The 24500-nt window shown below is 35.2% G+C and overlaps 1 protein-coding gene and 1 long non-coding RNA gene across 10 annotated transcripts in view; one reads left to right on the forward strand and one right to left on the reverse strand.

Moving 5' to 3' along the window:
- Positions 1 to 24500, forward strand: part of EYA4 (EYA transcriptional coactivator and phosphatase 4) — a 306395-nt gene that overhangs the window by 241199 nt on the left and 40696 nt on the right. For 5 of the 9 annotated variants that reach the window (XM_035707881.2, XM_035707879.2, XM_025422307.3 and 2 more), the window contains 6 exons: positions 6574 to 6666; positions 11191 to 11257; positions 12690 to 12832; positions 12972 to 13115; positions 15453 to 15532; positions 19035 to 19218. In XM_035707881.2, the coding sequence (XP_035563774.1) occupies positions 6574 to 6666; positions 11191 to 11257; positions 12690 to 12832; positions 12972 to 13115; positions 15453 to 15532; positions 19035 to 19218 (711 nt within the window). The remainder of the gene's footprint in view (positions 1 to 6573; positions 6667 to 11190; positions 11258 to 12689; positions 12833 to 12971; positions 13116 to 15452; positions 15533 to 19034; positions 19219 to 24500) is intronic. The other 4 variants (XM_025422312.3, XM_025422313.3, XM_025422315.3 and 1 more) reach the window with 1 other exon arrangement.
- Positions 9310 to 23912, reverse strand: LOC125755830 (uncharacterized). The gene is made up of 3 exons (XR_007413214.1): positions 23545 to 23912; positions 13106 to 13247; positions 9310 to 9532 (listed from the first exon to the last, which is right to left on the reverse strand). It is a non-coding gene; the product is annotated as an uncharacterized LOC125755830 (long non-coding RNA).

Below are 24500 nucleotides of genomic sequence, written 5' to 3' on the forward strand. Positions count from 1 at the left end.
GGAAAAAAAGACCTGTATGTTAGGAGGAACACACTTACAAGCTGTGTCACCTTGAGCAAATTACTTAACCTCTCTGAGCCTTAATCTCTTTCCATAAAAGGAGGATAATATTATTTCCCTGCCAAAGCTTTTGTCTTAAACAGTGTGTACAAATTGTCTGCCAGTAAAAACCAATCTATTTCCCTTTATCTAATTAGTAATTCAATAATTAGGCAGTAGTTTTTAAGAAAAATGAAAACATGCACATGTTAAAAGACTCTCCAATGTTAGGTCGTATTAAATATTTTTCTGCACTTAGAATGTTCAAACTGGCCAAAGAAGGCAAACTTTAGTAATAAAATGTTAGGTATACTTTGATATTAACAATGTAGTCTAGTGACATATTGATATGAAATTTGTGAATTTATGAATTTTAATGACTTTGGGGTGTTTGTTATGGGTGTATGTTGGGTGCTCATCACACACACTTAAGGATTTGGTGCATCTCTGTCCCATTGACAGTAAACTGTTTTATTTTTAATTCTGGGTTTTATTGTTTATTATTATAATAAAAGGAAAAAGCAAAAGCTAATTTAGTGCTTTTGAAAATCTTTCCATTAATTTAGAGATTTCAAAAGGATTTTAATTATATAGTTTTAACTAATATGAACAAATTCATGGTATCACCTGACATATTGCATTGGTACTCTATAATATTACATTTTTTCCTTCAAGTTATTTAAAGTGTTTCAACACCTTAGTCCTAATTATATAATTACATCTGGAGATTTATATTGGAAACTAATTTTTCTTTCAAATTTTTGTTGCTTATAAAATTGTTAAAATGTAGAACTGTCAATAAAAGTGAAATAAATTGCAATCATATCCTACCATATAGATCAGTAGTTAACAGACTTTTTTGGTAAAGAGTCAGATAGTAAATATTTTAGGCTTTGCAGGTTATATGGTCTCTGTTGTAACTATTCAGTTCTGCTTTGTTCCACAAAAACAGTCATGGACAATGACCTTGGCTGTGTTAAAATTAAACTTGATCTATGAACAATGAAATTTGAATTTTACAAAATTTTCACGTTATAGATATGCTCCTTTTGATATTCTCCAACTATTGAAAAATGTAAAAGCCATTCATAGCTCACAGGCTATACAGAAACAGGCCATGGGGAAGATTTGGCATGTGGGATGTAGTTAGCTGACTCTGGATATAGAGCTGTATGTATGCTCTGTATATGTATATTTATGCATATAAATCCATGCCAATCATATGAAAACTTACTTAAAGAAATAGGTAAGATTTTTATTTGCTTACTGGTGTCAAGAGTCATTATCTGTACTTTACAAAAACAGTATCTGTTGGAACTGCTTAGAATAGGATCTAAAAGTGGATTTTCACTTTCCCAATTAAAATGTATCAAGTTAAAAAAAATGTATCAAGTTCCCGTTATATGGCAGGCTCTGTGCTAGGAAATGGGAACCCAATGACCTATAGAATATGATACTAGCCATCAAGGGACCAAAAGTCTAGCAGAGGGAAACAGACAAGAAAGTAATGAGTACATAATGCGTTCAAGGTGGGTGCATAGTAGAGGGAGGGAATATTTGATTCTACATGGGGATTAAGAAAATACTTTAAAGAGAAGGTTTGGGGGAACCTAAATCAGACATTCTGATCAGATTTATAACATTTTCTGTATTTAAAATCTTTTTATCATAGAATAGAATCTTCCAAAATTTTTATTATATTTATTATATAGCTGACTTATGCAAAGAGTTTGCTTCCAGATGTTATGTTTGTACAGTAGAACCACCTATTGTGGCTCTCTGTTCTTTTTAGATTTTGGTGGGGTTTTTTGGAATGAAAGCCATAAATTGCTTCATCAAATTATTTTACAAAATTATTTTCTGGATATTTAGGAGTGAAAGACACTTGGTGCTCATAGATTTTAGATGAATATATTGATTTAGACAAACATAAATCATAGGCTATACTAATTATTAAAACTGGTAGGCAGTACTGCGTGCTCCCTTGCAGTGTTATAAATTGTATCCTTCCTGATCTAACTCCTCCTAAAACTCTTCCTAGAACTTGTGCTGTCAAAAGGAGCTATTGGTGATTTTCTGGTTCAAAAAGAAGTATATCCCAGTTTAAGCACAGATTTTGGAAGATGACATGTACAATGTAAATTACTAGGGTTACCTTCTCTTTCAAGGATTAAATCTGCTTATGTAACTATTGAACATAAACTTTGAATTATTATAATAAACAGACTTTCTTCCCAAATAATTAATATACATTATTGTTGTACTTGAGTTCCAAAGATAATCTGAACAGACAAGATTAAATTTGCTTTGAAAATATGCATAGGAGGGTATGGATGAAGGCTTAGGCACAGCTCACACCTGACAACAATCACTACAATATTGATTTAGTCCATAGATATCAATTATTTTTGAAGGTAAAAAATAAAATCCAATTATGCCAATATATTAAAATTACTATAAATTACTATATTAAAAATATTTTGACTTGTTACTTAACGTTTGGCTTTATGAAAAACATCCAAATTATAAATATATAACTGGGGGGGGACGTTGACAATACAAGTATTCTTAAATAATAAATTTTGTACAAAGTTCTGTATATAGTTTCTCATCCCACTTTTAGAGAAACCCTGAATTACTGAATTAACTCTGAACCCTGAATTCCTTATTTTGAACACATAGAATAATAAAACCATAATACTCTTTAACTTAGGACATTAAAATAAGATTTCTACTTTTGAAATCAAGACGTGTTTTTAAGTTTAAGTTTCATTTTGTTGAAAAATATATTTCTCTCTTATAGAAGATTGTCCTTTCCATTTTATAGCATGTAATGATTGTGGACATTGTCCTAATATGTTAAAAGCCCTGTTGAACCTGTGTAAATTTAAGGAAAGTGAAATACAGTGAGAAAAAAAACCATTTGAACATGAAATGAATATACACCAATAATCATTTGGAATGAGGATTTTTATAAATTTTAGAAAATAGTAAGCTGGTTCATTGATGAATATCTTTCCAATAATACCTTGCATGTATTTAACTAAAAACAAAGTTGGCTGCCACTAGAAAAGTATATGGTATATCTAATTTAAAATGCAGAAACAAAACCAAGACAAAAAAAAATGGAATACATTTCAAATGTATTTGGAACCTTTATTGGAAATGACTTGCATTTTTCAAACTTTGTAATTAAAACAGTGTTTTCTTTGTCCTAGTTATGTGTTTTATAAATATTAAGGTACTTACTTGTATTCTATCATCTTTTTAATCAACTAATTATATATGGAATGTCCATTTCACTTCTCAAGTTTTCTGCCCCTAGAAGAGCCAAATTATATATTATGACCTAATGTGATATTTTTTCTTTACAATATCAAACCAAATTAACCTTGCATTCTACTTGGAGATGTCAAGAGATATTTGTTGCTATCTACCTAATGTGAGAATAATTTATTTTCCATAGCAACATAATCAAATTGCCTTCTTTTCCTTTTTGTTCTTATCTGCATATGAAAAATAAATTAGGATTAATGTGCAGTTTTCCCCAAAATCCATTTGTTGAATTATAACTTTAGAACCATGCATATTAGTATACTGAGCACATCTTGACACATGCTTTTCTTCATGCTTTTCTTCATATACTTTCTACAGATGCCTTTTCTCAGTAAAATGAAACTTCTTTGTGTGTCTTTGACTAAATGCAGAGATGTTTAAAATTTAATGAGACATGTTTCCAGTATGGTGAATACAACCACCAACTCTGTCTCCCTCTTCTTCTGCTGCTTTTGACCACCTGAAACTTTCAAATGGAGATTATAATCAACATCAATACAAAGTTGGAATCCAGAGTAACAAAACTAATCCTCTAGACTAGTTTTTTAGACCTAGCTCATGTTGTACCTCTTTCTCCTCAATTCACAAGTAAAATATATAATTTTTACACCTGTTTTACAGGTATTTATAGATTTAAGACACATGTAAATAGGAGTTTAGCCAGTATTAGAATTTGGAAGTTTCAGGAGACTGTCCTTTGTATTAGTGTTGCTGAAGGCTTTGGACTATGCTTTTTTGTCAGAAATTGAATGTGAACATCACATCAGAGAGTGCTTCACATCCATGTAGGTCACACTCTGGATCATCTTCATACAGATGAGAGGAATTCTTGATTAGTTAGTGCTTCCTGTGGGACAGTATGGATTAGAATTCGGATTCTGAAACCATACTACCTGGTCTCATATTCTAGCTCTTACTAGCTGTGTGACTGTAGACAAGTTATTTAGGTACTTTGTGCTTCAGTTTCATTATCTGAAGAATTACAATGATAATATTATCTACTTCATGTGATTGTTGTGAGGAAGAAATGAGTTCCTATTTGTAAAGCACAGTAACAGCACCTGGCATGTATTGTCTTTTAAGTGTGTGCTGTTACTATTTGCTTTCAAACTTGCTACCTAATGCCTTTTAAGATATTTCAAAAAAAATAAAAAAGATATTTCATGAGAAAGAAATGGAAAACATACTTTAGTAGCCTGTTCTCATATTTGCAGTTTCATTTATGACAGTTTTCTTAAGTATGCTTGTCTAGAGGATGAGCCCGTTCTTGTCCATCTCTGAGCCTTTGTGAAAAGTCCCTGTGGTGAACATATAACATAAGCCATTTTCATACCTGAAGGCCACTTGTTGCAGTGGAGAGAGTGTGGAGGTGGAGCTAACGACCCTAGTTCAGAGAATAGTTTATCTCCTGCAAAGGAATGTAATGCAAGCTGCCCTTCAGCTTCCTGTTGTATAAGGATGTAGTGGTTCCTATCAATCAGAGCTGTTTTAACAATTAGCTCCATGTCGGTGGTCTAGCACATAGTAAGCTCTTGATAAATAGGTCTGGGGTAGCAAATAATTCTGTAGTGATAAATATAATTAGTCATCAGGTATAACTATCAATGGACTACTATATAAATCACTACTTCAAGTTTGAAGTAACAACTCATTATCATTATACAAGTAACTAGACCTTATTCCTCAGATTATTGTTGCCTATTGAAAAAATAGAGCAACCTTAAGCTTCCCCTTTGCCAGGATAAGTAATCCAAATTGCTTCACTTCTGCCTTCCAGCCTTTACACTTCTCTGAACCTTCAGGCAGATTTTTGTGACATTATTAAGTCCTGGACGCTAGGGTAACCCCAGGGCTTGCTGTGGGCGGGTCCGCTCAGTTCTGTTCCTGTGGAAAGAGCGCTTCATCGTGACCGCATGTTCCTCCAGGAGCTGGTTGCTTCTCTAACAGAGTAGCATCGCTGACGTGCTCGAGGGCGCAGACACTCGGGCCTGCTCTTCTTTCTGCCGTGGTTGCTCACAGTTGGCCAGCCTCCGGCTTTCTTCTTTACGGTTTTCTGTCGCTTCTAAGTTGTTTAACTGTACCGTCCCACTTGTGACCAGGAAATGCCAGAGGTGTTAAGTAGAACATCATTTCGTGTGCTCCCATGCCATTGTGTTCTGTGTAGCAGAGCTTTGCCCACAAAGGGAAAATATGGTGTGACAAACCCAGGTGGTGGCTTTTCTTGGCCCCTCCCCTGCTCCCAAATCTAGTAATGACAATGATGTGCACCAGTGACACAGTGCCCAGGGGAGGATTTGGGCAGAATATACCACTTCGAAGTAGAAAGAACATTTTAAAGACTTTCGGAAGATGTACTTAGTGCTGTAGAAATCATCTCTTTCTCTCTGCTTATCTCTGTGAGCATTAAAAATTATCACACAGTTAAAATAAAATTTAAAAAGCCTACACCTTGGGCAGCCCCGGTGGCTCAGTGGTTTAGCGCCGCCTTCGGTCCAGGGCCTGATCCTGGAGACCCGGGATCGAGTCCCACATCAGGCTCCCTGCATGGAGCCTGCTTCTTTTCTCCCTCTGCCTGTGTCTCTGCCTCTCTCTCCTTCTCTGTGTCTCTCATGAATAAATAAATTAAATCTAAAAAAAAAAACCAAAAAACTCACACCTTCTGACTGTTTAGTATTTCAAGAGCAGAAGTTTATGGAATGCCTCGTTTTCTACCCATCTCAGGAACAGGGCCGTGGTTTCTGTATTTACAGATGCCTCCATTGTACTTTTATGCCATCAATCATTTTTCTTTTTCCAAATGTCTCTTTGGGAAGAATAAAATACAAGCTAGTAGATCTCTATGTTGTGATTTGGATTAAATGTGCCGTGATTCCTTCTTTTCTGTCTTTGGACTGTAATGTCAGAGTGTGCTCAGGTGAGGTACAAATGCAAATATGTGTACTGCTGCTTCCCTTTATAAGGTCAACTGCCTTTAAAAAAACCAGAGCTGAGAGAACTAGCTTAGAGGAATTTAACAGTAAATCCTCTACAACTGCATGTCCATTTTTTAAGAAGCTAAATTAACAACACTCTCTTCATCAACCTCTCAGGTTTTCTCTTGCATGCCCATGGTAGCTCAAAAAGCCACTAGTTGCAACAGTCAGCGTCGTTGATTAAAATCTAGAAATAAAACTCACATGTACTTATTCTTCTATATAGTGTCTCTCCTTGCAGTCAAAACAGAGCCTTTGAACAGCAGTGAAGCGGCCACCACCACCGGAGATGGAGCCCTTGACACTTTTACTGGGTCAGGTAAAGCCTTAAGCTCATGCGTTGCTATGTGCACATTGGGGTACACACCATCTTCCTCATGAATGAACACCATAAATACCAAAGTGGAGTTTTGAGAAGGCGGATTTTTATAAACTTAGCATTAGATTTATTTTTTTTTAGAACTAATTGTCCTAACTGCACATATTTTTAAAAATGATATTTGGAATCATGTTGCTGGATTTTCAGTTGACTTTCTTGTTAGAAATCAGCAGGGCTGGCTCCCTTTGTAATTATTTTATACAGTGTTTAATTTAACAATTAGGTTGTAGTAGTTGGCTTTGTTCCCTTGTCCATTTAAATGGCATAAAAACTCCCTTCTCTCCCAACATTTGAGATGTAAAACTATCCATTTGATTCCTTCTAAATAACCTTGTTTCCTCTCTGGGTTTAAAAAAAATCCTCCTGTGTAAGCAGCTGAGTGACAAGTATTAAAGGTTAATGGGCTGCAGGAGGACACATGCTGGTTGCATTAGAACCCAGCCTGAGAGCACTACTTTCACTCAGTGCTTCAAAGAGAACAATAGCATGTCTTTAAACATCAATCCTTTAAAATATAAATACCTGATAACTCCCAGGTGGGTACAAAGTACATGCATTAATTTGATTTCGTTAAAGATTTTATGTTACAGTACTCTGTTTAGTTTATTATCTGGCGAAAGAATTTTTTTTAACCTGAAAAGGAATTTGGATAGCACAAAGATAAACAGTAAACCTGGAAGAGTATTTGTGCTAATTACTTCTTGGTTCTGTTATTCTGCTATCATGTTTTATCCATATCCTCACATACAAAGGTCTTACGTGGGTATGCTTTGTGTAAAAAGAGTTGGGGTATGTCCCTGAATATAGTATCATTGGAGCATACATTTGATTTTTGTAGAAACAGATGATCCCCTTTCATTAGTTCACACTGAGTGGAAGCAGTAGCTGTATATTCACATAAATATTAGTATTTTAGACAGAAAGATAATAATTCACTCTGCATTGAGATTCACGTGTGCTAGTCCATATCCTTTATAGCAATTCACTTGCTTTCCAGGAGATAAATGGGTGCCAACTTACTCTAGCCATTTTTATTGCTCACCTACCATAACTCTTCTAAACATTCTGCAAAGTGAAGGCATGTGAACACATTTTTAGGAAAAGGAGTGGAATTACTAAGTAATTGCTGGCATACTTAAATTCCATACCACAAGTTTATTGAAAACTAAATGACAAAACTGTAGAATTCCACAAGGAATTTCAGAGGTCTCTGATCTGATTTATAGGCAAGAACACAGAGGTGCAGTTAAGTTAAGGGTGGTGAAGGCCATACAGTCCAGGCCTCATAGCTGGTCACTGGTATGAATGAGTACAGAGCCGTGTCCTGATCTGCCCAGGGGTCCTTCTGTAATACCCTATTCGAAAATATGAAAATGGAAAAAGAAGTATCTGTGAGTGGTCATCCAATCTAAAATTCGCTCACATTATCTTTACAAATAGTTTCCCAGTTTTCTCTTACCTAGGGCTGTGCTGTCCCATAGCCATATGTGGCTATTGAAGTTGAAATTATTTAAAACTTGGTCAGCCTATCTAAAATTCACTCACATTATCTTTACAAATAGTTTCCCAGTTTTCTCTTATCTAGGGCTGTGCTGTCCCATAGCCATATGTGGCTATTGAAGTTGAAATTATTTAAAATTTGGTAAAAGTAAAAATTTTCTCTCTAGTCACAGCAGTCACAGTTCAAGTGTTTGAAGCTGCATGTTGTCTTTTAGTGGCTCTCATATTGGACAACGCAGATATAGAACATTCCCAACACCATGGACCAGGTTCTTTTTGACAACAATGTTCTAAGTCAGGGATTCTCAACAGCAACACTATTAAAATTTAGCTTTTTTTCCTTTTTTTATGTGGTAAAGGATCTGCCCTCTGCACTGGAAGATGTTTAGCAGCATCCCTGTCATCTATCCCATAATGACCATAGCTCTCTCTAGTTATGACAACCCAAATTGTCTCCAGACATTTAAAATGTCCCCTTGCAAGCAAAATTCCTACCTTCCCTCACCCTTCACTACCCATCTCCTACCCTATTGAGAGTCTAACCTAAGGTGTCACAGTAATTACAGTAAAACCTTAAAATTGTTTGCATCACCTTCTGAGAATCTGGTCATATTGTATAGAAATTTGTTTTAATTAATTTTCAAGACATTTTGAAAACAAGCAGTTTGCTTACTTTTATCTGCAGAGATGATGGAGTATAATGAGATTTGAGTGCTTTTTGTAATCTCTTGATTAATTAAATGACAATGGGGAATGAAAGGAAAGTCTCCCAAATCTGTACATGGTATTCCAGAAACCATACTGGAGATTAGGCTGCCCTGTGGAGGAACAGATTGTACTTTGGTCAGCATAATCTCAACCCACTTTAGTCCAATTTTGTTGTTTTCAGATATCTGCAGATACATAACTTAGAATAAATATATAAATTTTAGTTAAGGAGCATAAGTTCTCCAAGTTTTGTGTGAACATCTTAGTTTCCCGAGCCAAAGGTTTTGCATCCTATTTAGATGTGAACATATATAGACTGAAATTTTAAATGTTGAGCCTTGATACTGTTATGGGTACATTATTTTAATGTTGTCTAGATTCACTCATTAGAGAGAGGAAGATCGTAATTTATTCAGATTTCAATTCAGGTATATGGAGTTTTTTTCTGAAATAATTTTATCCTTTGGCTTATTTTATAAAAGCTGCTGTGGTGAATGGTTCTTTCATTATTTGATGTCTCTTTGGAAAAGCTCTGTGACTTGCGATCTTGAGAAGAGCTGATTTCTATAAACTCTTGAGTGTGCCAAAGTGATGTTTTCTGTTTGAGACAAAAATACATGGAGTTATGCCTCACTTAACTATATTTTTGCAAAGAAAAAAAAAGATTCACTATTCTGAGTTAATAAATCAGATGGAATTTCCTGGGGAATAACACTATTGCTATTATGTAATACACACTTAATGCCTGTGGGGTGGTAGAAAAAGTGTGTTCTCATTGAAATGATTTGAAAGTTTTAAATGTTAAGCTTTTAATAAATCAGTAGGAAATTAATGGTTCATTCGTCAAATGATTTTCAAATTTATATAGCAAATTCACTTAAATTTTGCTTGGTTAAAATATTTAGAACATGACACCTCAAGTCATATTCATATTTCCAAAATTGATTCATGGTATCCTTGAAAACATACTTTCTGCACTAAACTACTTTCTATGAAAACTATAATATACTTTCCATACCTAGAGCTTACAGGCCAAATAGCATTTAAATACATTAAATTCTATGTGTTTATGAAATGACAGATCACAAGGGTACTTAATAGCATTTGGATATAGAAATATATCATGTTTCATAAAATAGTTAGCAACCTAAACCTGTTTGTCACTTTTACAATTCTAAAAGTTTAGCTCCAGAATTATTATGAACAACTTAGAAAGGACGTAGTACTTTGAAGTATAACTATGATTGATTAGACTAAACTAATTCCAGCACTGCATTGTATACTACTTTAATCTTTTTGAAAAGTGAATGAACAGCAGATGGCCTAATAAAGACACTCTGTGTGCTTGCCCAGTACGGATTGGCTCTGAAGGGACTGCCTCAACACTTTGGAGTCCATGTTTTTGCAATACATCTGTCTTAGTCAAGGCAGATGGTTGAAGGAAAGAGAGACTTCCAAATTTCTGAATGCATTCCAGTTTAGTGCTTCGTGTTAGGACAAAATGTTAATAGGACCTGACTTTCACCTCTAAGTTCTTCTAAAAAGAAAATACTCTCTCTGATAGTTCAAAATATATTTGTAAATATGATTGCTGCTGCATTATACAATTATGTTTCTTAAGATGTGGTGCATTATCACTCATTGATTTCTATGCATATCCTAGTTAGTACTCGAGTATTTTGAACTCTGCATTTTTAATTAATTTCATTGGTAAAATTAAAGGCAATATAAAACTGTAGCATTTTATAATTTCAAAATGAAGTTGGAACCTCACAATTTTCTTGAATTTTTATTGTATTTTTAGTAGAACAAAAATGGAGGAAGAGCGATAATGTTGCTGTCGTATGTGAAATTTAAGACCTAAAACATGAAGTTTGAAAATTTCAAAAATTTACTTTTATGTCATGAAATCTTAATTGTCTATAATCAAAGATAATTATTCATACTTAATACATAAGGATATGCTACTGATTTGAAAAGGTAAAAGAATGGCAGAGAGAAAGGATTTGTGAAAAGATTTCATTTTATGCTTGAGGATTTCTTTTTATGCTCTTAAACCAGACTTGAAGTAGTTCAATTAGAAGAAAATATTTAGGCATCTGTTTCTGTTTAGAAGATAAAATTTTTCTGTTTAGAAAATGAGTGAATTTTTAGAAACATCTCTTTAACATGATAATTTCTTCAAACTGGTTATGTCATTCTAGTGAAACATACTCATGAAGCAACTTTTTTTGCACTGGTTTTTATGTCTTACAGTAATAACAAGTAGTGGTTACAGCCCCAGATCAGCACATCAATACTCCCCACAGCTCTATCCTTCCAAGTAAGTGCTCAATAGATTCTTCCAAATTTGTTAGAATCATTTTTCAAGATTACCTTTATTAATCTGTATTTGCATGACATAACTTCAAATTGGGATACATTTATGTATATGTGTGTTATAGATAGTTCAGTATATGGATGCTGGGATAAATTAGTTGGGTGGATTAGACATATGGATAAATATCCTGTACAAATCTAGAAATACAGATAGACTCATGTTTGTCCAGACAGTTCATTTAATTTTGGATTATATACCTTGAGGAAAGCATCAAGCTCAACCAGAAAACAGAAATTTCTTTTTTTTTTTTTTTTTTTGAAAACAGAAATTTCTTAATGGTAATTCAAAAATGCTGACTAGCTTAAAAGAAAATCTAAAAAGATTGCATTTTATTTCAAATGTTAACACTTCATAATTTGTTCCATATTACATTATTTTCATTGGATTTCAAGTTCTAAAAAACATAAATGAAGTCAACTTTTTTTAAAAGATTTTATCTATTTACTCATGAGAGACACAGAGAGGCACACATAGGCAGAGGGAGAAGGGGAGAAGCAGGCTCCCTGTGGGGAACCTGATGGAGGACTCAATCCCAGGACCCCGGGATCATGACCTGAGCCAAACAAAGGCAGATGCTCAACCACTGAGCCACCCAGGTGTCCCCAAATGAAGTCAACTTATTGAAGACAGTGGTAGAAATTTTCAAGGTTAACAATATTAGGTATATATCTGAATTTGGTTGCAATCAGCCAGATGTGTTGAGATTTGGAATTCGTAATTCACACACATTTAAATGTTATTTTCTGCAGAAACTACAGTCTCTGCCCTTAAGTACAGACTGGTTTTGGATATCTATTTGAGAACATTCTGTAAAATGTGGCATGATAAAGAGAATGGCATTCCATTTCTTTTCAGGAAGCAGCTGTGTATTTTTTTTCCTTTCTTTTCTTTTTTTTTTCTCCCCCCCCCACCCCCTCCTCTCTGGTAGAGTTCTTAGTAGGGCCTTTCATGACTTTTGTGTCTGTCATATAGCATTAGGTCACTCACAGTGACTGGAAGTATGCTCATGAGCATATTAACTGGCCTGTGCTCCACTTCTCTTGTCTGCACCTTAATTGGAATACTATTTCAGATGTAAACAAGAATTATATGCCTGGAAGAGACTTTAGATATAATATCAGATCCAAAGTCTTCATTTTATAGGTGAGGTATAAGCCTTTAGGGAGTTTAAACCATTTGTCCTAAGTCACTAGACAGATTTGTAGCAGAGCTTGGGCTCCGGACACTTGGACTTTTGCCCTTTCCTTGTTGTTATAATTGTATTGTGGATAAAGAAGAGGATTACTTCCTGGGTATTATAAGGTTTCACTGAATCTAAGCTGTTTGAAGTATGCAGTCTTTGTTGCCACAGTAATGCTATTTTTCTGATATTTAGGCCCTATCCACACATTCTTTCTACACCAGCAGCTCAAACAATGTCTGCCTATGCAGGCCAGACTCAATATTCGGGGATGCAGCAGCCGGCCGTCTACACAGCCTACTCACAGACCGGACAGCCCTACAGCCTGCCCACTTACGGTATCTCACATCTCTCTGCTCCTTTGCTTATGAGTGGGTAATCCTGCTGCCTCGTGCTTAGATATTCTAGCATAAGTTACAGCTCAGGAGTAAGGTCATTTTACTAACTAAAAGGTCTGCACATGCATTTCCTAAACAGATCTGGGCGTGATGTTGCCAGGCATCAAAACAGAGAGTGGACTTTCACAGACCCAGTCCCCATTACAGAGTGGGTGCCTCAGTTACAGCCCGGGGTTTTCCACCCCACAGCCAGGCCAGACGCCTTATTCTTACCAGATGCCAGGTAAGTCACCACACAGGAAATATATGGGAGGAGGAATTCTCTGAACAAGACTCCTTGGCTGCAGATTAGGAATATGCCTTCATGAGAATGGTTTTAATTGTTATTGCTGTTCACATCAGGAAAGACAAATAACTAGGGGAAAAAAAAAACATGATGAAAGGAATTGAATATACATCAAGAAACACGACCCATGCCAAATTTCAGTATGTAAGTTGAAGTTGCATAAAACTGGCAGGACGCTAGGTCCAAAACAAAGTAAACTCTGAGCCATGCCAGGCACACATTATGGCATCTACTTAAGCAAGGTTCAAAAATTCATGTCAAGTCCCAGGGTTTTTTTGTCAGTATTCCTTAAGCATATAACGCAGTTTTAATTATATTTATAATTGAATTAGTACTTTTCTAGATCCCGTTTACCATTGAATGATTGTGGAGTATTTGTTCATTCCTAATATACCTCTCCTCTATTAATACTATATTTCTTAATAGGAGTGTTCATATAATTTGTACCTCCACCTGAAAAAAATCCTCCTGTATGAGTATTTCATTTTGCTTCTATGTGTGATCATTATTTAGTAATTGCAGAAAGAACTTTAGTGACATAGTAAATACATTAAAAGTTTTTTCTGGGGATCCCTGGGTGGCGCAGCGGTTTGGCGCCTGCCTTTGGCCCAGGGTGCGATCCTGGAGACCCGGGATCGAATCCCACATCAGGCTCCCGGTGCATGGAGCCTGCTTCTCCCTCTGCCTGTGTCTCTGCCTCTCTCTCTCTCTGTGACTATCATAAATAAATAAAAATTAAAAAAAAATAAAAATAAAAGTTTTTTCTATCATTTTGTCTATATCATTAGTCATACATTTGGGGTTACATGAACATATTTTAATCAACTAGTGTTGAAATTTTAGTCCATTGACTAAAATGAAATAATTATCTAGACTTTTTTGGCTGAAATAGCAGGTCTCTTTTTACCTAAAATGTAGGTAGAAATATACTTGCATAGATGCTAAAGCCCCAATGAGCCGCACAGCTTCAGTTAAGAGTAAAAGCAACTATGAGTACACTTTCACTTATTCCCCAAAATACTTTTGTATTGGACATTCTGGACCAGGTCAGTTTGTGTTAATTAGATAATATTATTGCAGTTCAGAACATGTTGATAAAACAATCAGCTCTGTCAATAGTCTTTCATTTTACTTCTTTACAAGTACATTCCATAGAACATAATTTTCTTTAAGATTTTTATTTATTTATTCATGAGATACACAGAGAGAGAGAAAGAGAGACAGAGAGAGAGAGAGAGAGAGAGTGAGGCAGAGACACAGGCAGAGGAAGAAGCAGGCTCCATGCAGGGAGCCCAATGTGGGACTCAATCCCAGGTCTCCAGGATCACACCCTGGGCTGAAGGCGGCGCTAAACCGCTGAGCCACCCGTGCTGCCCCATAGAACATATTTTTTTAAAAATCTCTAAATTTATATTTCACTTATTTTTGCCCTAATTTTTAAAAAATAAGTAAAATTCTGACCTTATAGTCAAATTTCATTTTTTAAAATTTTTTTAAAATTTTATTTATTTATTTGAGGAAGACTGTGCAAGAGCAGGGGATGGGGGCAATGTGGGGAGAGAAGAAGAGGGAGAAGCAGACTCCCCACTAAGCAGAGAGCCCAATGCAGGGCTGGATCCCAGGACCCTGAGATCATGATCTGAGCCAAAGATAGTCAGTTAACTGACTTAGCCACCCAGGAGCCCCATAACCTTATAGTCAAATTTTAGAAGGCCCTCAAACCTTATGTGATTGTAGTGAACAGCTCTCCCTTGACGCTGAGCCCTAGTTCACATCTCTCTTGGTTGTAAGAAAAGGACATAGGAGGAAATAAAAGGTTGCTGTAAGCGTCAATTTTTAGTAGGTTCTGTGTTTGTTTCTTAAGCTAATCTCATCCAAATGTTTAACTCAAGTGGTTTCTATGTTCATATGCAGTTGGTATGACCATCTAAAAGTTCCAGTAGCTTCCTAGAAGCACTCTGCCTGCATAGTATTTTATTCTTTGAGAACCTCTGCTCTTTAAACATTTAGCTTTTAAAGTTTAGCTGCTGAATTAAGACCATTCCCATGTACTCTTGAGTCCAACAGACATCTGTACCAAAGACTTTAACTGTTGTCACAAGAGGGATAGAGCTAAGACACATTTTTCTTTATAAATCTCTCTACTTCAAATTGCACATTTTGTTGCCTTAACAAAATTAAAAATATATTTCTCTCCTTGGATTCTGCAAAATGAAGTGTTTTATTATTTTGCAAAGAAATACTTTTTAAATGCAGCTTGTTCTTTATTTCTAGGTTCTAGTTTTGCACCATCATCTACTATTTATGCAAATAATTCAGTTTCCAATTCAACAAATTTTAGCAGTTCACAACAGGTATAGTAACTTTTTTGTATTTAGGCTTTTTGTATTTGTTTCATATCTATGAGGAATACTTTCAGGTTGTCATATAAGTGCATATTCTCCTAGAAAAAAAAGATTTCTGTATTTAAAATTAAGATGGCATTTCAAGGTGGTAAAAATTAGCTATCCAGAATTCTTGGGATCTGTTTTATTCTGGTTATTTTAGGTTTTCTGGTTGCTAAAAATTTGCTCTTTAAACATTTAAGCTCTGATTATTTTAATCATTTGGCATATAATTACACAATGTATTGCATATTTTCTCATGATCTTAAACTGTACTAAACATAATTTTGTTTTTTGGATAAGTTGCTGTGAAGAGATTGAACTACAACCAAGAATTAGGTTATGACTTTTTAAATCCAGAATATTTGTTATTAGACCAAATGCCTCTTGGATTTTTTTTTCTTTTAGTTCTGTGATTCATTTTAATAAATATTTGATTCTTACTGCCTGACAGCTATGATTTTTGCTTTTGTCACTGTACTTGCCTCTAGCAATCCTTAGTCCCTTTCCTAACTATGTTTTCTTAGTATTTTTGTGAGTTCTAAAATCTAATTTGTTAGAGTTATGTGTGGAGCAAGAGTGAATATTGCTGATGAGTGAATATACTGATGCTTCAGAATCTTTTGTCCTTATTCCCTAGTTCTTAGTCATGTTCAAAGTAGTTGAGATAGAAGGATATTTGATTTCCATGGTAGATAATACACTATTTTACTTTAACATAGTTGTTGGACTTTTATATATTCTAAAATCTAAGTTTTATTGCACAGGTGTGCTCTTTGGATTTACTGAAAGAATTATATTACCTTCTTTTAATGTTTATTAATGTAACAAAAGGAAAAATAGAAATTTGATTATTAAGTAGTGTGGAAGAAAAATATTTTAAAAAGATTCATAAAGGACAAGAAAGATTTATGTTATAAAACAGATCCACTACTATCTGATGATTTAAATACAGTGGCTCCAATATAAAACATAACCTGTATTTTGGACCATAGTTGGAATACCAGTCCATTATTTTAGTTAATAGTTATTGAGTAGTTATAATGTATTAGGAACTGGTCTGTATGCTGGGGACATGTTAAGTGAAGATAGGAGTGGATAGAACCTGGTTCCTGCCTCCTGGAGCTTAGCAACTACTGAGATACTACTAGGCATTACTAACCATAAACTTATCAGTAAACACATAAAAAAATATAGAATTGGAAAGCATGAGGAGTTGTAACAGAGTCCTAGTAAAAATATTAATAGAAATCTAATTTTGAGTAGGGAAGATATTGTGGAATGCTTCTCTATGGAAGTGATATTCAGGCCAAATCTTCTAAGGGTTTGGTGAACAAAGAGGGTTGGGGTGTTTTAGACATAGAAAGTAGCATGTACCAAACCTCTGAGAGGTAAAAACCTTGTTGTTCCAAGGAAGTCAAAGAAGGGGAGGGTTTAGTTTGTGCATGAGGGCAGATGGGGAAGCAGATGTATAAACATAGGCCTACCCCTGTGTATGTCAGACTGTGTATTGGTATGTAAGGCTCTGTATGTGTATCCCTCTGTAAGGGATTTCAATTTTATTCCAAGCCCAGTGGGAAGTTATTAAAGGATTTTGAGCAGGAGAATAACATCATACAGCTTATGTTTTGAAAAGATTACTCTGGCTTTCTACACTTTGGAGAAACCTCAACATAGAAATGAGACAAATTAGAAAACCTGTCCACCAGCTCCAACAGGAAGTGAAGGTAGCTTGGACCAGGGTGACCATAGTGGGATGAAGAGAAGAGGAGATCTTTAAGATATGTTGAGTACAAAAAGACATTTTAATCACCAGGAGCCGGCAGTCTGGGCCTTTCCTGTAAGTCCCTCCATCTTCCCATGAGGATGTTAGCAACCTCAGGTAGAGTGTCAGTACACTAATGTCAGAGTCAGTGTCTCTGGGCTCCAGTTCTAGCTCTGAAGCTGTCCCACATTGAACAGATAGATCACTTAACCACACTGTGTCTTCATTCCCCTCAATGCACAGTGGGGTAATAATACCACATAGGAGAGTGTGAGGATTAAATGAGATTGTAAATCCACTTAGAACACTGCCTGACAACCAAGTAAGTACTGTTTTAAATATTTTACTCTGAGAAAGATAGGTTGCTAGGAACTTTGTCTAAGTATTGCTGAGAGGTTTTCTTCCTTAGCTTACAGGTGGTAAAGAGGAACATCAGATCCTGAAGTTAATAGACAAATAGAATTTTAGTTTTCTGCCAGACTAGAATTGGACCAGACAACACGGCAGTTGGGGTGCCAACCCTCCACGCAGTCAAAAATCCATGCATAACCTTTGCTCCAGAACTTAACTAAAATAGCCCACTGTTAACAGGAAGCCTTACAGATAACATAAACAGTTAACACATACTTTATATATTATATGTATTGTATATTGTATTCTTACAGTAAAGTAAGCTAGAAAGTAGAAAATGTTATTAAGAAAACCACAAGGAAGAGAAAATACATTTACAGACTGTACTATATTTACTGGAAAAAATCTGCATATGAAAGGAACCATACAATTCAAACCCATGTTGGTCAAGGGTCAACTGTACTTAATCCTTTCTGATAATACACATATTTTCTTATACAGAGAATTTCCCATTTTGGAAACCACATCAGACGTGGACCTTTGTTCCCTTAGGAACATGTATCAGGGAATCAATCCTGACCAAGGATTTGTCATCACTCATAACAACTTGGGCTAAAACATGCTAAATACATTAAATGCCAATTATTGCAACAAATTCTTATTCATTATCTTATTATGTAAAAGGATTTTGAAGGATTACTTAGACCACTTTCAGGGTCTTAGAATTTTTTAATAAAAGGCAGGTTGGAGGAGTTGATCCAATACTTCCTCTTTTTCTCTAGCAAATGAGGCAAACTCAATGTTTGAAAATCTCACTAGAGACTTTAAGTCAAGACCTTAGATGACACATTGCCTATGAAAGGCTGAGTAAAAAAAAACTCTTACTCATTTTTTAATTTATTCTTTATTTCATCCATAATTATCAAGAGTATCCCAGAAGGGTAGCAGAAATCACAATGTCCCTATGGAAGATGAGAAGGGCAGCTATACCATCTCCTTGCTGGTGATATTAGGAAATGTGTAAGAACCGGTGCTGTGAATATGACTCATTCCACTTTCTTTTCTCCTCTTCTAGTACATAAGACCTTATGATGTACATCCTTGAATAAGTAATCATGGATAAGTGAGGTATATGAAACCTTTAGGCAGTTTGAGAATTTTGCTGGACCTGATTTGCAAAGCCAGCAGGGTAGTTCATAACTGTGTGCACTCACTAGGATCACCTCAAAATTGTGGACTCCAAAACAAATGGAGCCAAATATTAATCTTTCAGTTATCATAGTGATTGCTCTTCTTTGGAGCACGCTGGAAGTAATTTCTCCCTCAGGCACACATATGTCTCAATTATTATTTCAGGATTACCCATCCTACACAGCCTTTGGCCAAAACCAGTATGCACAGTATTATTCAGCATCAACGTATGGAGCATATATGACATCAAATAACACAGCTGATGGCACATCATCCTCGACCTCAACCTATCAGTTGCAGGAATCTCTCCCAGGACTGACTAGCCAACCAGGTACAGATCTTCATCCAGGTGAAATACTTTTATGTTTTGCTGGGTCTAATAATATTCAGAAAAAGGACATTTTGGAAACAAGGCTGAAAGTTGTCATCTAATTATGCTGATGTTTAATCTATACCAGTACCACTGTATAAGATGAGGCTTTTCTTCTGGCATTTCAGAAAAACCCTTCTTTTAGATGTGGATGGTTAAGAGATTTTAATTTAAAAAAAAATATATATATATGCACACACACTACACATTCATATATATATATATATATATGTAAATATAAATAGGTCAGTGGACTTTTTGCCTTTCTTTTGTAAAGATCTTGACAATACAGAAAAGCTGTAATAATATTATCTTCCTTTAAGCTTGAGAAACTGTTTAGCTCCTTCATCTTTGTGAGTCATCAGTAGCTCCAGCCAGTGAACATTTCCTACATTCCTAGGATTTATAGGATCATTGGTAGGTAGTTTAATATCTTTGTCTGTTTAGAACTTACTTAAAATCCATTGTATTCTTCGTTGTCAGAAGCTTATCTGCAGTGCTACTGGATTTGAATTTGCTGACATAGCTGAAGTATTTAAAGTTAAAAGCAAATTTAATAAAGATTCATTGTAGCCCTATTCAAAATTCCAGCAGGACTTTTTGGAGAAACCATCAAGATGATTCTAAAATTACAAGGAAAGGCAAAGAAACTAGATTAGCTGAAATAATTTTGAAAAATAAAGTTTGGGGACTTTCATTGCCTGATTTCATGAGTTATTATAAAATACAGTTATCAACAATGTGTGGTACTGGCAAAAGAATACATAGGACAATGAAGTAGTAATAAAGAGTCAAGAAATAGACCCAATATGCATACACTGGAAAATGGATCTTTGACAAAGGCGCAAAGTCATTTGGAAAATAAAGGGTTTTTTGTTTGTTTGCTTGTTTGTTTTCAAAAAAATGGTACTGGAACAATTGGATGTCTGTATGTGAAAATAACAACAATAATAGCAAGAACAAAAAACAAATCCTAAAACAGAATCTTGACTTATAACTCACCAATACAATACACATAGAAGCTAAAACCGTAAACCTTCTAGAAGAAAATAGTGGAAATTTTTGTAGCCTTGTATTTGTAGCCTTGTATTACATAAAGATTTTTTACATAAAGAGTATTATGTAATAATAGTATTATATAATATCGTAGGTACATATGTAGGTATACACGTTATAGGTACAACAATAGAAACACAATCCCTAAAAGAAAGGAAATTAGCCTTCATAAAATCAAGAACTTCTGCTCTTTGAGAGACACTGTTACAAAAATAAAAAGGCAAGCCACAGATTTGGAGGAAATACTCATAAAACGCATATCTGATAAAGGACTTGTATCCAGAATATATAAAGAACTATCAAGATTTGATTTTAAAAATGAAGTTAAGAATTTTTATGATCACCATTAATATGTTCAAGCTTATATTTCTGCCCTCAGTTATTTGCAAGGTGCAGACTTATCTTTTTTGCTCAGTGTTGGAAGGGCAAGAAACATGGTCACAACACTGCAAATTCTTTCTAACTGGACCAGTGATTCCAAGAAGATTTAAGACCATTTAACAATTATTTATGAGTGCCTATTAGGTTCCAGGTACTGCTGATGTTTCAGTAGTGAATGAGTTCTCTGCATCCCTTTAGCTTCCATTTGACAAGCAGGACAAATACCAAGCAAATAATTAAAATTGTATAGGTGTTGAAAAGGGAAAATGCATCTATAATAGGAGGAATATTAGCAAGATAACTAATTTGAACCAAAAAAAATGATAATGAAGCTGACACTTCAATTAACAGCCAAGAAATGCTCAGGTCATGAATTGATGAATGGTGACATCATTTCTTTTTGGTTGCCTGTTCAGAATAGGGTCTATGACCCCAAGGAAAAACCATTTAGTGTTCTACTAGACTTCATCTTCCTACTTTCAGTTTCTTTCTCCTTATCTTCCCTTTAGATCCTCCTCCTGTGACCGCACAGCCCCCTTGAATTTCTGGTCCTTGCCCCCTTAAGGCTCCTGTTTAGGCTTTTCATCTAGCCTCAGCCTTTCCGAGCAGTTGTGTCCTATGCAGGGCCAGGACTAAGGTAGGGTCAGGGAAGCACGGGACACACAATTGAAGGAGACATTCATTTTCACGGCCCTTAAATATTGCACCCTTAGTGCCTCAGTCACCTTAAACTCATTTCAGCCTAAATCCCATGTTCTAAATCTGTCCTGATCCTCATTGAGTCAGTACTTGCATTTCATCAAGAATATTACCTCAATTTAAAGATTGTGTGGGGCACCTTTCTGGCACAGACAGTTAAGCATCCCATTCTTAGTTTTGGCTCAAATCATGATCTCAGGATCATGAGATTGAGCCCCATGTTAGGGTCCCTGCTCAGCAAGGAACCTACTAGAGACTCTCTCCCTTTCCCTCTCCCTCTCCTCCCTCCCCACTTGCATGCATGCGTGTGCTCTCTCAAATAAATCAATAAATAAATCTTTGGAAGGAAGGAAGGAGAGAGAGAGAGAGGAAGAAAGAGAGACAAGGAGGCAGGGAGGGAGGGATGCATGGAAGGGAGGAAAAAGCAAACATGATTTCAGAATACTTGCTTAACAGATAGTGAAGATGTTTTAGCTAAGGAGATATCTTACCACACTGTGAAAGATTTTTCTCAATAGTAAATACATAGAGAAAACAGGTAGGATGACTGTGTTCAAAAACGAAATCACAGAAGTATTTGATCATCAAGATACTGGAGACTGAATGATAGGACCAGGACCAGCAGACGGTTTTTACTAGACGGTTTTACTAGACTAGAACTACCATGAGTGAAAAACATTTGGTTTTCAAATATGATATCTACTGGGTAACACTTTGAATTAAAGGTTGATTTAGCTCTAATTTCATTGTGATCACAAAAGAGTCTCTGTAGGAAGGACACTGATAAATACTTTCCATTAACTGAAGAATAATAAATATTCAGAATAGCTTTTTTGTTTACATTTAAAATACCAAATGCATGTAGATATTCTGAATGTTTGATTTTGGATGTGACACATCCATGTGTAACATTCTCACAGTCACTATCAGAATGCAATTTCTTCAGCTGCCCATTCATTGCTAGCACCAACCAATACAGTTTGACATGTATTTCAGATCTTATCAGATTTTCTGTTGAATTTAAAGAAGTCATTTTTACTTATAACTATATTATTCTATCAACCAAAATTATAACAATGCACATGTCTGGATTTTTAGGGAATTCTGTGACCCCAGACCTTTAGTCAAGGTAGTTTTGAGTTTGATTTTGCCTTTCAAGATCTGGCATGCATCCAAAAAGTCAAAAAGTTTATAACTATGGGATTTTTCTTTGTTATTGATGAAATTTGAGGTACTTAGTTCAAGGGATATGAAAAGTATTTCCCATTGACCAGCTCTGCATTTTGGACAAAATGCAGAGACCTAACAATTAAATCCACAGTTTTTCATAAATCATTTATTTATTCACAGCTCTCATTTTGAAAATAAAAACGTACTTTATATTCTATAGTAGACAGCTAGTGGTTCTGGCTTAGAGATAAACCTAAAGGAAATGAAGTTGTACCTAAATAACCAAAGCTTGGAAGGTGTAGTTATTCATTCTTGTACTGATTAAAGGAGAATTATTCAACCACTATAGTGTTGGCCCAAAAAAAGCCTAGGGCAATTGGTAATGACTGATGTTATTTGGAAATTGCAATAGCATTCAGTTATTGGCTTTACCTTATTAGGCAGTTTGACAATGTATTTAAAGAAACAGTAGTATACTGATTAAGAACAGATATTTGGGTTTGTTACCTTTATAAAGATCTCTTTTTGCCTTTGACCAAAGATAATCTCAGTTATATTAGATTTTTGATTCACATTCAGAAAGTTTGATGGGTGATTAGCACATTAAAATTAGAGATTTTTGTAGTTCCTCCTCTTTTAATGTTTTTAAACATCTTTAAAATGATAATTGGTAATTTGTAACAGTATCATCCTTTACACTGAGACCTTGGCAAACATTACAGTACATTAGCTAATTAAACTTTACAGGTGCTTCAGAAAAGTAAAGGATACAGTAAGATCACTTCACTCTTTGAAAAGAAGCCAGTTTCTTAGGCAGAACTCAGTAGATTTTCCATAGCTTCACAGCATTTCACACAAGGACAGGAAGGAAGACAAAGTGCTCATGCATTTCATTGAAGCTAACAAGAGGATTTAGACAGAAAGGACTGGCCACATTTAACTTCTCTACCAATTTGCCTTTTCCCTACATGCAGGATTAATGTACCCTTGTGCAATTACCTGAGTGAAATTTGGCAGAGACACTGGAATTAACAGGTTTCTCTTAAAAAAAAAAAAAAAAAAAGTGTCACCAAATGTTTAATGACCAGTGGAGCTCAAGTTCCTGGTTTTTCCCTTTATCAGAAGAAAGGATAGCACCTTCAAAAGATATAGAGGTCAGAACAGTTTCACCTGGGTAGTTACTATAGGAGCCCAGATAACTCACACACACACTCTTCAGGACCTACTCTTTTACCATGAAGATCTTTCAATGAATTCATTGGCCCTTACTCTCACAAAACTGCTTAAAGTCTATATACTCTTTTGATGGGTAGAAACAGATATAATTTTGACCTCTTTGTAACCTGGAGGATGGAGGATCTGTTGCTATTTGGGAAAGAAAGGGTTGCCTAGTGGTTAAAGCAGGAATTCTGGAATCATATCAGCATTCTGCATAGGAGCTATTTCATCTTGGTAAGTTAATTTAAAATCTTATATGCCTCTGGTTCTCCCATTATTAAAAAAGAATAATGAAGGACCAAATGGACTGGGTTAGAGAGGCATTTAAGTCAGACATATATATGTAAAAAATGTTTTACAGTAAAGAGCTCTGACAAATCAATAAGAAAAAGATAACCCAAATTTTTAATAGGCAAAAGATTTAAAGTTACCTCATAAGAAGAAGATACAAAATGGACAAAAAAATACAAAAAAAAAGGTTTTACATCATTATTCATCAAGAAGTTGCTGATTAAAACTATAATGAGACCAAAATACCCCCACAGTGGTTAATATCAAAAAGACTAGCAATACTAAGTATTGGCAAGGATGTGGAACAACTAAAAATGTTGTTGCTAGTGAGTGAATTAATACAACCACACTTGAAAAAGGATGTCAGTGTCTACGCAAGATGAGCATACCTTTTCCTTCTGGACCAGCAGTCCCACTGCTAAGAATATACCTTAGCAGAATAGGAG

The sequence above is a fragment of the Canis lupus genome, chromosome 1 (assembly GCF_003254725.2).
Source record: "Canis lupus dingo isolate Sandy chromosome 1, ASM325472v2, whole genome shotgun sequence".
Taxonomy (NCBI): Eukaryota; Metazoa; Chordata; class Mammalia; order Carnivora; family Canidae; genus Canis; species Canis lupus.